A 16,946-nucleotide genomic window follows, 5' to 3' on the forward strand; every position below is an offset into this window, starting at 1 on the left:
AGCTTGATTATGATACAAGTAAGTCAGTGCTGTTAAAGGCCTTCCATAATCAGGTATGTGTTTGTACACGTTATTAAATAAAGGATGGTGAGGAGATACACAGGTTTCCCTCGCTAACAACAGTCAAGTATTCCTCCAGAACCTTCACTAGTCCCCAGAGAGGCAGGTGCAGAAGCAATTACCATTGACTTACAGGGGAACATTTCTGTGCAATCCCAGACCCCCAAACAAGTCATACCCTCCCAAGTCATACAGAAGACCTAAAATAATAGGAGCAGACAGAGTTTACAGACAGCGCTCAAAGCCATGGTGACGGCATGCGGAGATGCCAAGTGCAGTTCCCGAGGCCGGAGCGTGGTAACACCACCCTCACTGAAGCCCACGCCTAACGCTTATTTTGCTTTTCACGAAAGTGAAACAAACTCCTCTCCCAATTTCTTTCCGTTAGTGAAAACAGGTCTTCTGTAAAAGTGAAGCTGAGCAAACAAACTTCCAGAAGCAGGGGCGCCTCCTGCACAGCACATGAAGCACTGTTTCCGTCAGGGAGGTAGCCCTGTAGGTGTGGAGAAGGTATCATTAAATTCCTATTTGACTTGTGACAACGTGCCCATCTTCCTTCGGTAGATTACTAGACTATCCCCAATACCTGTGAACTCAGTGAGGGACATGTGAATGTCTTAGGAGAATGCTTGGCACATAGGAGTACTCGGTTACTGAGAACAAAACTAGAAATCCAGTTCTCAGCAAGGAATCCCGGGGAGGAGGCTGAGCTGCAGGAAGGATGGGGGAACTGCAGCTTCCTCGGATTCTTCTTCATGATCAGCCCAGAAAGAAGATCTAGCAATGGCAGTTTGCTCGGAGTAGGCTGGCACTGGGGTTAAGATGTTTCAAAGCAGCTGACACGAATCTTCAGCTGACCTGAGACAGCTGGTGGAAATGGAACTTCAGTGAAGCTACCGTTTGTTTTTAGAGGAGACCTGGTCATCAAAGGGTCACCGGTCTGGTTTTCCGCTAACATTTTCAGTGAGTAAAGCTTCTCTTCAGTCCCCGCTTTCCTCTGTGCCTTCCCCGGTTTCCAAGTACAGTTTTGTCTTTGGAACACAGTCCACTTTTTCTTTATTCTTAATTTAATTTAATTTAATTTTTAATCATTTTATTAGGGGCTCATGCAACTCTTATCACAATCCATACATTAAATTTTATTTTTAACAAGCTAAGAAAATAAAAATAATCTGGCTGTTTTAATAGTTCCCTGACACTTAAGTAGAAAGAAGTAGCTCACTGCTAACAGATTTCCCTATTTTGCAAGGCTTATTTTATCAGTAGCTTCCAGGGCTGCTCAGGAAACCCTGGGGCTTCTGACAGGTCAAAACTGTTTTCATGACAATACTAGCGTATGATTTGCCTTTTTCACTCCCCTTCTCTCCGGAAGTGTGGAATGCAGAAGTCCCTGGGGATCCAGGGGGCTTCTAGTCAGAGCAGGATAAAAGATCAGAAGCAATGCCGCTCTTTACCCAAACCCAAACCCGACCCACTGTCATCACATCAGTTCCTACTCCAAGACCCTGGTTAGGTTTTCCCATGCGGGAACTGCACCGGCACCGGCAGCCTCCTCTCCCTCCCACCGAGCTGGGGCTGAAAGGCTCAGCGCCTCATCATCAAGAGCATCCCGGGCTCCCTGACCTCCTCTCTTGGGCTGTTGCTTTTTGCTTTTTCTTCAATATAATAATGTTCATCGAATGGGTTATTTGTGTTAGCACGTAATGCAATATGTTATTTTTAAATGAATTAATATTTTTAAAAATAACTTTCAGATGTAACATCTAAATTTTCTTTTTAAAAAAGATCAACAAGCCCACCCAGACAAAAAAGCTTTTGGGTCTCTAAATAATTGTGAAGGGATCCTATGGCCTGGTGGTTTATGAGTGTTTTGGTTTGAGGACCAAAAATCTTTAGAACCCTAAGTCATTTGTTTTTCAACTGAAACAACAAAATCACACCTTTATTTTTTTTCCATGGAATGTCTGTCTTCGACAAGACTGGTAACAATAGCAACACTAGCGACTTACTAGCACTCACTAGTGGTGGCAGTCTCCGGTCAACTAGATAAATAGAGTGAAAGGGTGGAGTCCAGCCTGTCAATCAGGCCAGGGCCTGATGGTACTGCCTTGTGGGCATGGCGTGCTTATATGGAGGATCCTGGGAACCTCTCTTCTCCTTCTGCTTCACCGTCCTGTTGATGAGCCACTTTGAGCCACACTGATGGCAGCCAGAGCCCTGGAGATGCATCCGCCGCCATTGAATCCACAAGACTTTGTACCCACCGGCCTGTGATCTTCCTGCATTTGGCATCATTGCGTGTCGCTGCGTGAGTCTTCAGAGGGATTTATGGACTAGTACTGGACTCATGGATTTGATCTCGACTGGGCTGGGATGTTTGCTTGATATAAAGCTCTCTGTTACACATGAGTAGCTCTGGATTTGTTTCTCTAGTCAACCTGGTCTAACACACTAGTCAGGAAGTCCTGTGCTGTGTGTGCTTTGGACAAAACCCTCAAATTCATTGCCATTGTGAGGATTCTGACTTAGCTAACCCTACGGGGCAGGGCAGAACTGTTACTGTGAGCTTCCAAGGCTGTAACTCTTCACAAGGGTAGAAACCCCATCTTCCTCCCTCAGAGTGGCGGGTGTGCTGTTGTAAATAAGGTCACGATGAGTCAAAACCGACTCAATGGCACCTAACAACTACCACCATCACCGCCATGCGCTGCTGCCTTAGGGAGTCCCATGTGGAACAAAACAGTGTGGTCCCAGGTCTGAGTTCTAGAAGGACCCGATCGGTTCTAACTCAAGTACTTTCAGGGCTGATAGCTGTATCAGGGGAGCCCAGACTAGCAACAAGTACTTAACACCCCCATGCCTGAAGATTATACAGACGGATGATCCTTAAGAATTTCTAGACAAGTGGCTCTCAACAGGGACACTGTGGACTGGCACAGTGGCTACAGCAATGGGCTGACATCTGCCAACAATTGTGATCCTGGTGTAGGAATGGCCAGGAGCTGGAATTCACTCGCCGGCACTGAACAACAACGACATGGACATTTTTTTGTTTTCACTGAGAGTTACTACTGGCACCTCAAGACCCCCTGGTGCCCAAGGCAGTCATCGCTACACAAAATATCAGGCCTAAAAAGTCAGTAGTGCTGAGTCTGAGACAACCTGACCAAGAGCGCAGGCCATGGACCAAAGACGCTCTTAGGTTTTTCCGATGGAAGCCAGCACACCCACACCAGCTCTAAGTAGGATAGCTCAGAGCCAGACCAAATATCATCTGCTTTATAAACTCTACCCCAAACCTACCTAAATAGGGCAGGGAAAGTGAGGTAGTTTATTGTGCCAGCCTGGCTGAAAAACGCAGGTGGGATTGGCTGAAGGGCAGAGAGATAAATGGCTTGGTGAGCCTTGCCTTTCTTGTCTCTCGCTCTGTGATCATCGGACCAGTGTGCGGCTGCGTTGCTTGTTCTGTGCCTCAATTTAAAGGCTACACTGCCTGTGGGACGCCTAGCCTGTGGACTGTGTTGCTGCAAGTTGAGGTCCGTTTAAGACTACTCTGGAGCTGGGGACTGGCGGTTGGTGACCTGCCTTGTGATTGGCTGCTGTGCTGACATAGCCTAGCTCTCTCTACAAATAGAGGAAGATCTGGCATCAGAGAGAGACTTGAAGGACTGCTAGTCTCTCAACTGTCTCTTACGGACGTGAGTTGCACTAAGTCATTTATAGTGCTTTCTAATTTAACTGTTTATTTTTTGTATTGTATATTTATCTGTATATGATTTAACAGTTCATTTCTCGTTATATCTCTAATTATCTTTATAAATAAATATATTATATTATCAGGAATTTGGTTTTATCTCTCTAGAGAACCCTGTCTGACACAGAAAGAGAGAGGAACAACTCAAGGTTAGTTAAATGGTAGACATTAAAGGGAGGGGGGGCGGGGCGGGGCAGAGAAATTGCATCACATATCAAAGGATAAACTCAACTCACTGCCACTGGGTCAATTCTGACTCATGGTGATCATATAGGACAAGATAGAACTGCCCCGGTGGGTTTCTAAGACTGTAACTCTTTATGGGAGCAGAAAGCCTCTTTGTCTTGCACAGTGGGCTAGTGGTTTCAAACTGCTCACCTTGAGGTTAGTAGCCCAATGTGTAACCTGCTATGCCATCAGGTCTCCTTATTAAAGGATAGAGAGGTGAAATTACCAAAAACAAGAGCCAAGCAAAGGCATGTATCTTTAAATTAAATTAAGAAAGGGCATGTATCCTTAAATAAATTAAATAAATCTATACAGACAATAACTGATTAATAGTGTTTTAGGGGTATGCCAGGGGTAGTTGGAGGGAGCTAATAACAATGAGTACAAGAAAGAAGAAAATGTCCTAAAATTAATTGTGGCGATGATTGCACAGCTCTTTTTAATATTACTGAACTACTGCATTGTACAGTATGGGATAAAACTGTTTCAAAGAAAGAAAGAAATCATGCAGTGCAATCCTTTACATTTAGAATAATAAATATTTAACACCTGACAGTAAGCCCTAGCTCTGCCTACTGTCAAAACAGTCACTGGGCAGGAAGCTGCTTCCAGTTCCTTGATCACAAAAGGAGGCTAGTTAATTCTGGAAACTTAAAATAATTAAGTTTTGCTGTCAAAACAACAGTAACCAAAATGCCTCCTGAGAACCCACCAGGGACTCTGGTTGTGCTTGAACCTCATCCGTTCTCACAGCATTCATATTTGTTAGGTTCGTAAGGCAATCCTGGGTCATGGAAATGGCCAGGATCATTTAGAGCCGGCCTTCCCAGAATTCACTTTCAGTATATTTCACAAATTAGCAGTTTACCTTTCTTGAAGGCATTTCCAGGAAGAAAAAAATGAAGCTTAAAATATAAATAAACCGAAAAACACAGCTGTGCATTCTGTGGGACACACATTCTGAGTCTGGCGTTTTCGTTTGCGCATTAAATCTGCTCAGAACCCCTGTGCCACCAGGGCTCCTTCTAGTCGATTCAGTGTGGTCATTACATAATTTCATGTCAACTTGATAAGTAGAAGTGTAGGGGGGGAATCTCGTCTGTCAATCGGGTCACAGCCTCTCGGTGCCTCCTGGTGGCCTTTTCATAACCTCCCTGGGAACCTCCCCTCTCTGCTGTTACCTTCCTGCGGGCGAGCCGTACTGTGGCCTGCCAGAGATGCTTCCACCGTCAGTGGATCCACAAGACTTTTCACTCACCGGCCTGTGATGTTCCTACATTGTGCATCATAACGTGTGGCTGCGGGGGTCTGAAGAGGGACTTATGGACTAGTAACGGGCTTATGGACTTGAGTTGGACTGGGCTGGGATGTTTTCCCAATATAGAAAGCTTCTTGATAGAAATCTCTTTCTTATATTTGAGTATGTGTGTCTATAGCCATCCCGGCCTCACACACAGTATCTTCAAATCTTCCTAACTACATAGGGTAAAAAAGAACCAGTTATAAAAAATGGTTGCATTCATTCTTGGCTTCTGGCAACAGTCCAAAAGTCTCATAATAAGGACAATTATTGAGATAAATTTTTTTTCTATGGAAAGTTTTGCTGGTAGTACCTCATTTGCTTGTCACAAGAAGCCTAGGAAGTAACTGTAGGATTGTTATTCTTACTCATGCCAGTGCACATGGGGCAAGGGTGGCTGTGTCTGAATGAAACGTCAGGCGCTCCTGTCTAGATGCTGAGGCAGCAGGCTGCCTGCAGGCCTCTGTGCTGTTCTATCGGGCAGGCATTTTCCAGCCAGATGGTTTCTGGGCATGCTCGGAAGGGAGCGCATGCCTCAGAGAAGTCTCCACTGAAGAAAGATCAATGACCCGAGAAGAGTCCGAGGGTCAGCTTGACCTACAAACACCTCTGCAAGGCTGGGACCAAGTGCTTCTCTAAAGAAAGAGGGGTCCTCACGCCCTCCTTCCATTTGAGGTTGATAAAGGCGTTCCTGAAGGCATGAGCCCCTGAATCTCTCTCCTGAACCCATCCCCCCACCCTGCACCGTGCCTCAAGGGGTCTTTGAAGAACTCGTCTGCAGTCCCCAGGTGATGCAAATGGGCAGGCTATGAACCAAACCACTGGGGGTCAGAAGCACCTGCAACTCCTTGAAAGAAAGAAAGGCCCAGGGATCTCGTTCTCAAAAAACCGCCAGCCCTCCAAAACCCTTCAGAGCACAGTGCTACCCTGAATGCCAGGGGCAACCAGGAGGCAGACGACTTGATGGAAGCTAGTAGTGATTGTCACACTTACAAGCTGGGGATTTGGGAAGAGCACACTTTAATCTTGTCACTTTTTTCATGTATCTTTTTAATAATGTACCTATGTTTCCTAAGCAGGACACCAATACCAAAAACTACATTCACTTCCATCAAGTGGATTCTGACCCAATGGTGACTCGATAGGTTCCTTTAGGTTGCCAAGACTGAAACTCTTTCTCCTGAAGAGGGGTTGGTGGTTTCAAACTACTGACCTTGGGGTTAGCAGCCCAATGTGTAACCACTAAGCCATGAGCAGAACACAATGTGGGCAGAGGTTTTCTGAGATGGCTTTTAAAAGGAAAATGGCTTAGAAGTAGAATTCATCCTTGTATCAGTTACTTTTTGAATAGGTGGCTTTTATTTATATGTGGCAGTAATGGCTCCTCCATGGGCTGTTTTAATTTAACCCCCTTGGTTCTCTTTTATTTTAAAATTCTAATCTATTTTCTCTCTTCTTAATTCTTATGTTTAGTACCACCACTAAGAAGCGGATTCAAGGAATGGTATAAGACAATACATGAAATGGCTAGAATTAATTCATAACATTACTAAATTTGAGGGTACCAAGTTGATAGAGCACTCACACACTCACTCACTGTCTTTGAGTCAATTCTGACTCCTAACCACCCTCTAAGAAAGAGTCAAACTGCCTCTGTGGGTTTCTCAGACTAAATCTTCATGAGCCTAGTCGGCCTCATCTTTTTCTCATGGGGTGGCTGGTGGTGGCGAAAGGCTAACCTTGCAGTTAGCAGAACAATGCAGAACCCACTGCTCCTAAGAGCTCCGTGTAGTTGACTCATAGTTTATTCAAATCTTCCGAACAGCCACACAGAGAAAAAGCCAGTTAGCACAAATGGTTGCAGTCTTTTTTGGCTTCTGGCAACAGCCCAAAAGTTTAATAATAGACTCAGTAAAATAATTTGCTGAGATTAATTTTTTTCTATTAAAAGTTGTGCACGTAGTACCTCATTTGATTTTCACAAGAAGCCTAGGAAATAGCGGTTATGCCCATTTTACAGATGGGGAAACCAAGGCACAAAGAGGTTGAGTAACTTGCTCAAGATCTTGCAGATAGGAACCTGGGGGCTAGGCCTGAGCCCACCGCTGTCTGCTCACAAGCCCACGGCGCAGCGGATCCTCACACAGCTCTGTGGCTGCCTGCTTTGCCACCAAGCCCCAACACAAAGGCAGACTTACATCTCTCATCATTTTCACGGCTTCCCTGGTCCTCCCGAGTCTTCGGGCACACATTGCCAGCCTTCTTTTGATGTAGACCAAGACATTGGTGTCTCGTCCTGAAGAGGGAGATATAAAAGACCAACATTTAAGAAGAAGACATGAGTTTTCAACCAAGCAGCAAGAGAAAACACAAAGGCCTATCCCCCGTGCCCTTAAAGGACCACCAGTGGGGAACAGACTGCTCTTTTGGCCCTGACACAGTGCGGGGAGCACAGACCACTCTGTTCACCGTGGGACAGCTGGAGGCGAGGTCAGGGTGAGCCTTGCAAAGGTGGGATCACACGCCTGGTGACCTACTCCAAGGTTTTGAGTTAGGATGCTGGCTATTTGATAAAGAAAATCATTGCCGTCAGTTGGGGAAACTGCACATCCCCGCTCTGCATCTCGTTTACAAGTCAGGATTCCACGTGCTTTTGCTAGAGATGCACAGAGGTGAATCTTGGGTTGCGTCCTGATGAACAATTTCTTTTCCCTTCTTGACGTTAACTCAGGAGAAGCCTCATCTTGAACTTCTGTTTTCTATTATTCCTTCCCCAACACTAGTGACATCATAATCATCTCCAGGTCCCCAAAGCAGTCCATTTTCGATGGCAATATAACACATTCCAGATATGACAATCGGGGATGCAACAAAATGAAAAACTGCCCTCGTGCTAGAAAAGGCACTGACAAGCTAAATAGTTTCAACGATAGTCACCCAAACGGCTCTTAAAAAGTCCATTAACAACTTCTTATCTTAATCTCTGACTCAGTGACATGTCTTTTGGATATGGTTCCAGACCAGTGAGAACATGCATATGCTTAATCCTCAATAAAATTACCATGTTTCAAAAAATATGACACACCTGTTACAGATTAGGTACATGTATAATATGCAGCTATTAAAAGATGTTAAGACCCAAGTCCTAACATTTCAAATTTTAAACAATGAGAACAAGATGTGTGCAGAAAATTTGCCAAGTATCTACAAATTATTTTAAAGGTATGATTATATACTTTAGATAGATTTAAGCAACAGGTTGAAAGGATTCCATTTGGAGACGAAAAGAAATAAGAAAGAAAATTCTTAAGTTGTGTAACAGGTTATGTATTTCTATACATTCTTACATGGTTTATAAAGTAGACATTGACTACATATGCTTTCAAAAGTCATTGTGCTATACATAATACTTTCTTATTATAAGCATGCTGTATGGCTGGTGATTAGAGGCTTGGCTGGTGCATACACTCATTGCAAATAACTATAAAAGCCTCTACAAGCATGTTGACAGGTTGTGTGGATAGACTCCTGAACATATCACAGTCCTTGGAGATTAATGCATCCAGCTTCTACTTCAAATCCAAATTTAACACCAAAACTTAATTTTATAATTTAAATATCAATGACATACACGATTACCCTCCAAATTGCGGTAAGGTAAGAGTAATTCCACCTTAAAGAAACAGCCTGAGTTTTTTTCTGGGTGGCAAAAACCCTTGCCCTCACCCAACAAGGAATGCTAACTTTTGCTTAAAGAACCAGTGGGCTAGTGGAGCAGCTCGGGGAATCCAGAAGTTATTTTTGTCCATAATGTTCCCCACAAAACTCTCGGTTCAGTATATGTAAAGAGTTGTCTTAAATAAGTCATTATTTTTAATATCAAAAAAGGCAATAATTAGAAACTCGCGGCTCTTCTCTAATGATTCTTAAATAAGAGCTGAAGGCTGAGACTATCAGGGAACTCTTATATTCTTAATTGTCCTATTTCAATCCATGCAGTAGAGGACACACAAGAGGAAACCTTTGGGTAGCAGTTAAGACATTTAAATCCTGCTTCCTAACTAGGGAGGGACCCTGGTGGTGTAGTGGTTATGCATTGGGTTGCAATCTGCAAGATCAGCAATTTGAAACCACCAGTCGCTCACCTGGAGAAAGAAGGGGTTTGCTACTCCCATGAAGAGTCACAGTCTCGCAAACTCCCAAGGGCAGTTCTACCCTGTCTTCTAGCCCAAGGGCAGTTCTACCCTGTCTTCTAGCCCAAGGGCAGTTCTACCCTGTCTTCTAGCCCAAGGGCAGTTCTACCCTGTCTTCTAGGGTCGTTGTGAGTTCGCACTGGCTTGATGGCAGTGACCCCCCCCCACCCCCAATCAGGACTTAGATTTCCAGGACAGAGAAGCAACTGATAAACAGAAATATGTGGGAAGTCTGAAGAGGAATAAAGGTTCCCACTCAAGGTCATTTTTGCCTATTTCTGGGAAAGAGAATCAGAATAGAAGCCATGATGAAGGCCTAAGTTAATTTACACACTAACTGTTCTTCTAGGAGGTGGGGAAATGTAATAAAAATCAAACAGCGGCAAAAGTCAATCTTTGTCGCCATCTGAAAGAGTCATATTTGAATTGGCCTGAAAATTTGCTCTCGTGAATTGGCTCACAATTCTGACCCCAAAGTGTCAATCTGGAGGAAGTCTTACTGTGTTGTGCTTCATACTGGGACCCGTGATGCTGTAGCTGCTGGGAACGCCGGTAACAGCCATCTCCAGCCTTCAGGGCCTGCTTAAAGAGCTTCTCTGCTTCAGCAATGGTTGTTGCTTCCTCTTCAGCCAACAGAATGTAAGCAGTTGCACACCTGTCCATTCAGATAACAGCCACCGGTCAATTACAGGTCCAAGGGCATCGTAACAGACTGAGGAGTGCATGCAGGAGGCCAGCGAGTGACACCAGACCATGCCCCGTTTGTAATTGCTGTGGGTGTTGACAGGAAGTAAGGGCACAGAAGAATCGTCTGCATTTTAGCTTGAGCCGTGGGATTGAGCACTGTGTTAGGGACAGGGGCTCTGGAGTCACACGGGTCTAAGATCCTATCTGCACGCCACCTGTTATTAACTTGGGCAAGTTATTACTCTGCCTTCCCCATGGAGGGCAACACAGGCCTACTTGTTCCCAGCGCTGTTGTGAAGGTTAAGTAAGGCGAGGCGGGTGAAATACTCAAGACAGAAGCCAGCCTGCAGTATGGGCTCAATGAATGTCAACTGGTCATGAGAATAACTGTTATTAATCACTGTCACCTTCTGAGGCTCAAAGAGGTACTATATAGGAGTTTACTTCTGTTTACTAAACGCCAGTTCCCTTCCATCTCCAGATTCCCTCAGAGTGAGAACTTCATTAAATCAAGTAAGTGACTCATTTAAAGCAAACAAAACAAAAACCAGTGTCGTGACATCTTGCACTTCAAACAGTTGCACTGACTTCCTACTCTGGGGAAGAACACTAGAAGAACCGACAAGTCACACTGTGATGCAGCACACTGACTTCCTACTCTGGGGAAGAACACTAGAAGAACCGACAAGTCACACTGTGATGCAGCACACTGACTTCCTACTCTGGGGAAGAACACTAGAAGAACCGACAAGTCACACTTTGATCCAGCGACACAGTTAAAATGAGCTCAATCTCATGTCCTTATCAACAATAGGTATCATCTTTTGCTTAGTATAGGCTAAATATTGTACCAGGCACTTAACATATATCATCTCATATGATCCTTTCAACAACCTTCTCAGCTGGGAAGGCACAGGGATATGAAGCTAACTCGCAAACCAGGGGAAACAAGTGGAAATCTAAACCCTCCAAATCATGTAAGAAATCACCCACTGGCAAAGAGAGGGACCGGAACAGGGAAGCAGTGAGGCCGAAAGGGACCACATAGGCCCGCTCTGTGCTGGGCCCAGTCTCTTCCTTCTTCTCCATGGCCTCTCTGCTGGCTACCTCCCTACATATAAGAACCTTCATGGAACAAAAAGACAGAAAAGAAATACAAAGAAATAACTGCTAATTTTTGCTATATATAAACTATAACAGTTGGTTAAAACAGAGGCTGAGCTTAGAGGTAATGTGAGCTTTGAGGTTAGCACTCAGTCTTGCCCTTGAAGAAGGGTCTTGAAGGTTCTCTTGCCAATTCAGGTAGAACTGATCAGTGGGGTTCTTAATTGACGGTGGTGAAGCAGGGGGAAATGCCTAAGGACAAAAAGCTGCAGGACCATTTACCATGGAGGGCAGCAGATATGACATGAGAAGAACAATATGCGGAACTGTCGACGGGGAATGATCAGATCATTGATAATGATGCGGACACTTCCCACGGACTCACTGGAGAAACCACCTGGGACAGGCATCAGAAGGGATCCTTAATGCTCCAAGGCGGATGAATAAACATGGGTAAAGGGTAACGTAAAGAAGTGAAAATTGAGACCATAAGTCAGAGGTACCACAATAGCAGAGGACAAAGCTGTAGAGGGTAGGCTGGCAATCAAGGCTCATTTGAGGGAGCTGGCCTGCTTCACTTGCTTAGCTTTATTGCCATTGGGTGGTCTAAGAAGGAGAAGCAGAGTAGCACTATGGGGCAAGAAAGGACACACCCGTGTGGAAACTCATGAGTCTGCGGTAGAAACATGCTAAAGTGCTGTGTGTGAAGGGAAAAGGAGCGCTAACAAAGCACAGGTGATTGAGAACACAGAACCGACTGCTGAGCTCAGTGGAAGACACATGAGGCACCCTGGTCATAACATAAGACAGAAACAGACGCAAGGAAGTGTGGGGATGGGGTGTCAACCATCCAGACATCAGCGAGAAGGGGTCTCATATGGTTAGAAACTGGGCACAGGGCAGGCTTTGACTTACTTTAGTGTCAATGGTATCACCCCAATGGTAGAGGAAGCAATTAGGGGAACTTCAACTCTGGTCAGAATCGTCAATTCTGACCAAGGAGAATAAAAAAAACTTGGTGAAAGAAAAATGGGAAGGAACTCTCAGAGAGAGAGAGAGAGAGAGTTACTGTGTCAAGCTGGAGTTCTGAACAGTCAAAGAGGGGAAAGTGGACTTCAAGTGATCCAAAGAAAAGCGACATGAAACTCAGCAGAAGAGAATGGTTTCCGAGGCTGGCGGAGTCCAAATGGGTCGCTGGCAGTGCAATCACCAAGAGGCTCCCACCGAAGAGAAGAGGGTGTCCTTTCCGGAACCAGCGTGACAGCACAGAGACTGTCACAAGGTCCATGTCCCGCGGGAGTGTCGAGAAGGCGGAAGAAGGGCCGACGATGAAAGACTGTCAGGGAGCGAAATGAACACATCAACGTGACATCGAGAAAGCCACCACTCCCAATTAGCTGAAGCCTGCCAGAGAGAAGAGAAGGCTGGATACCGCCGTCTAGTCCTTGTTTCTGAATCATGTTTAAGACCCTCGCATGCCCCTTTCTCCTGAAACTACCACAAAAACAAGCAGGCACAAAAGGCCAACAAGATCAAACTTCAGCAATCATCAAAATGTCACATAACAAAGTGAGGAAGGTTTAGCGTTAACAGGAGTGGGTAACACAGAGAAAGCTAAATGCTCTAACTCCTATTTTTTCTCAGCTTCTCCATCCAGAAGAAGGATCATCGTACCAGAAGGAAGAACGTAAACTCTAAAATGAATAAAAAGTTGTAAGATAATCATTGACGGAACCAACCAAACTCACGGCCACAGATTTGACGCCGGCTCACATGACCCTATAGGGCAGGGTAGACCTCGGAGTTTCTGAGACTGAAACGGTTAACAGGAGTACAACGTCCCATCTTTCTCCCTCGGAGGGACTGGTGGTTTCCAACTAGGCACCTATCGGATGGAAACCCAACTCATAACTACTACCCCACCAGGGTTCCTCAACTGGTCTATTCTAAGCACAGGAACCCCAGTGGTGCTGCTAGGTAAACATGGGATCGCTAACTGGAGGTCGGCAGTTCAAACCCATTAGAAGCTCTGCAGGAGAAAGTTGAGGCTATCTGCTTCCATAAAGATTTACAGCCTTGAAAATTCCACATAGAATCATTTGTGTTGGAACCAACTCGATGGCAGTGGATGGGATGGATTCTAACTTAAACGGCATAGACTGGGATGGGCAAATGAGATGCCAGGAAATGAACAGATTTTGTTGCTGGGTCACACTGTGGATAGTTGAGGATCACAAAGAAGGGAGATTCACCAAAAAATTACATGAAAATTGTAGCATGAATATTCAAAGTGGAGGAGAAGGCAGACTTCTTCAAATACAGAACAGTGATTTGGAAAGAGAATTTGATGGATTATTGAAAGGAAGTACTTTAAGCAGTGAGTCCTAGAAGCCAACTTAAACTCACCAAGAATAAATAAAAGAGGTTGTGGTAACCTAACAGACTCTGACAGATTGACTGCACATTAGAGACGCATTGCTACGACCGGCATTCTCAGAATCAAAATGGAGAAGCATGCGCCGACTCAGTGTTGACTGAGTGGCTGAGTAAATGGCTGAACAATGCCAAAGGGCAGTGATTTGTGCAGGCAGACCTGAACCCAGAGCAGGGCTTCTCCCTGTCTCGTGGCGGCAGGGCGCTGCCTCTGGCCCTGATGCTGTTTATCAGAAACATGGATGACACACAGAAGGCAGCCATGTCAGATTTCCAGAGGACAAGAAAGTGGACAACAATAAATATGTTGTCTGAAAGAATAAAAAACCAAATAGATCAACAGGTTTTAATGACAGGGTTTCCAAACCTCAAGTGAATCTGTTCTTCTTTCTCATAAAATAGTTTAACAATGACCACTTGGCAGGGATACTGTTGCAGTGATTTAGACTCCAGATGGGTGGCTGAGCTCAATGACCTTTAAGGTCCCTGCCAACCCTGAGCTGTTATTACTCCAACTTGAAGAATTTTTCTCACTTCCTGAGATCTCTGTAAGAGATCTAGCCTTCCTGGGAAACCTACAGAAAGGTTAACAATGGGATCGACCGCAATTTTCTCATATCAGTGTCTTGGTTTTGAAATGCTTCCTGTTAGCTGTTCCTCTTGTGCACTTTTGTTGTGGTGGTTTTTAACCTGGTGTCTTTATGACGTTTTCCCCACGAGCGGAGAGGTTCTATGTAGAAAATGTGATGGCACAGATGAGCACCCTCCATCTGGAAAAGCGTCTCTGTCAAAGTGTCTTAGCTATGCAAGGGGCTGAATTTATTTTATGTCCTCACATTATCCCAGGAATTGCCCTTGAAGAATTTAATTTAGGGTCATAACAGAGCCACTAACTCACTCTCTAAAATGTCTAAAACGACTTCCACATGGCTGTCCTTCATAAAACAATATTAGTAAAGTAATACTCTCCCAAATAATGTTCAAGTTCACATGCAAAGCTTGTTCTAAGGATCCCGTCAATGGCAACTGAAAACACTCAGCAAAGGACGAGACTTCCTCTCTAAGAGCAAGATTTCCCCCACTTACTCATTTATCTCCAAGGCTTCATGCGCCGCCGAAATCCTAGCTTGGGGGTTTCGCTCTCGCCAGGCTTTCTGCATTACTATATAGAAAACAGAGAAAACAATCCCATTAGTCATCACGCAGCATTAGGAAGATTTGACGGCAGGACATTGGCTAACTCAGTAGCTTCCGGCTTGACTTACACGAGACTATTTCACGTATGGACGAGGTCAACCCCCAGCTCCACGGACACGTAAATATACTGTAGTTTGCCGTTCCGTTGCTGATGGTCAACTTCCCTCGCTCATGAAACTACAGATTTCAGTCACAGACCCAAGAAATCCAGGAAAGAACCAGCACCGCGGAGCTTCTGTATCTCTCCTGCCCATTGAAGTGCACTGGGCGCTTGAGATCACACCTGGCTTCATATAGTTTTCCATTTTCAAATGATGTGTGTGTGTGCATATGGATACATGTGTGTATATGCATGTGGATACATGTGTGTACATGCATATGGATGCATTGTGTATGTGCATGTGGATACATGTGTGTATATGCATATGGATGCATGTGCGCATGTGCATGTGGATACATGTGTGTATATGCATGTGGATACATGTGTGTATGCATATGGATACATGTGTGTGTATATGCATATGGATACATGTGTGTATGTGCATATGGATACGTGTGTATATGCATATGGATACATGTACACAAAGATGCATATGAAGAAGTTCATGGCACCAAAGCAGTGGTTCTCAACCTTCCTCATGCCGTGACCCTTTCACACAGTTCTCCGTGTGGCGGTGACCCCCCCCAACCGTAAACTTATTGTCGTTGCTACTTCCTAACTGTAATTTTGCTACTGTTATGAATTGGTCGACCCCTGTGAAAGGGTTGTTCGACCCACAAATTGAGAACCACTGAACTAAAGGATAATGGGATTTTCCCGTGAACTTTCTGAGCCTCCTTCATATTCAATATATGTATTAGAACACATGTCAATATTTTTACATGTAGGTTCAGTGACATTCATTAAGCTCACCACACATGTCACCACCACCATTACCTACTTGTGAATGTTTCCATCACCCATAATGGAGGCTCAGCGTCCCCTAGCCAATGAGTCTCCCAGCCCCTCCCTCCTGCGCCTGGGAACCAGTAATACATTTTGATCTCTAGACATTTGCCTGCTCTCAATATCTCACCTGAGTAGGGACATAGTCTGTATCTTTTCATGACACACTTATTTCACTCCGCATAATTTTACGCCTTGTGAGGCAACAATGCTCCTAGTCTCTAACATCCTTTCACACAAAGAACGGCCTCCACTCGTTCTCCTGGGTTGCGGGTACTACACCACCTTGAAATCGCCCGAAGAATTATGAGTTGGGCAGGAAGGAAAACGCTTTAGGATTTTGCTTAGCCTGTGTCCCTGCCCTCAAATTGTGCCGCACACTCTGTTACAATTATGTACAGAAGCAGTTTCTCAATAAACGGTGGGGGCTTGACGATGATGGTCTTCCACCAGAGCACAGAGTATCTTTTTAAAGTGCATGTTAATCTCCTTACTTAACTTGTCTTCTTCTTTTTCAATCATTGTACTGGGGGCTTGTACAACTCTTATCACAACCCATACACACATCCATCGTGTCAAGCACATTTGTACATTTGTTGGCTTCATCATTCTCAAAACATTTTCCTTCTACTTGAGCCCTTGGTATCAGCTCCTCATTTTTTCCCTCCCTCACTCCCCCACCCTCCCTCCTTAATGAACCCTTGACAATTTATAAATTATTATTATTTTGTCATGTCTTACACTGTCTGACATCTCCCTTCACCCACCTTTCTGTTGTCCGTCCCCCAGGGAGGGGATTATATGTAAATCCTTGTGATGGGTTCACCCTTTCTACACCACCTTACCCTTACCCTCCTGGTATCGCTACTCTCATTATTCATCCTGAGGGGTTTATCTGTCCTGGATTCCCTGTGTTTCCAGCTCTTATCTGTACTAGTGTACATCCTCTGGTCTAGCCGGATTTGTAAGGAAGAACTGGGCTCATGATAGTGGGGTGGGGTGAGGTGGGGGCAGTGAGCATTAAGTAACGAGAGGAAAGTTGTA

General features: G+C 44.7%; 1 protein-coding gene across 3 annotated transcripts in view; it reads right to left on the minus strand.

Moving 5' to 3' along the window:
* The window catches only part of ST7 (suppression of tumorigenicity 7), a 212,503-nt gene that overhangs the window by 89,674 nt on the left and 105,883 nt on the right, over window positions 1-16,946 (minus strand). For all 3 annotated transcript variants that reach the window (XM_045288752.1, XM_004707768.4, XM_045288753.1), the window contains exons 6-8: window positions 14,846-14,921; window positions 10,036-10,190; window positions 7,541-7,638 (exon numbers count right to left, since the gene is read on the minus strand). In XM_045288752.1, the coding sequence (XP_045144687.1) occupies window positions 7,541-7,638; window positions 10,036-10,190; window positions 14,846-14,921 (329 nt within the window). The remainder of the gene's footprint in view (window positions 1-7,540; window positions 7,639-10,035; window positions 10,191-14,845; window positions 14,922-16,946) is intronic.

This window comes from Echinops telfairi, unplaced genomic scaffold (genome assembly GCF_000313985.2).
Source record: "Echinops telfairi isolate 266 unplaced genomic scaffold, ASM31398v2 ScPeMD7_23;HRSCAF=83, whole genome shotgun sequence".
NCBI classification, from domain to species: Eukaryota; Metazoa; Chordata; class Mammalia; order Afrosoricida; family Tenrecidae; genus Echinops; species Echinops telfairi.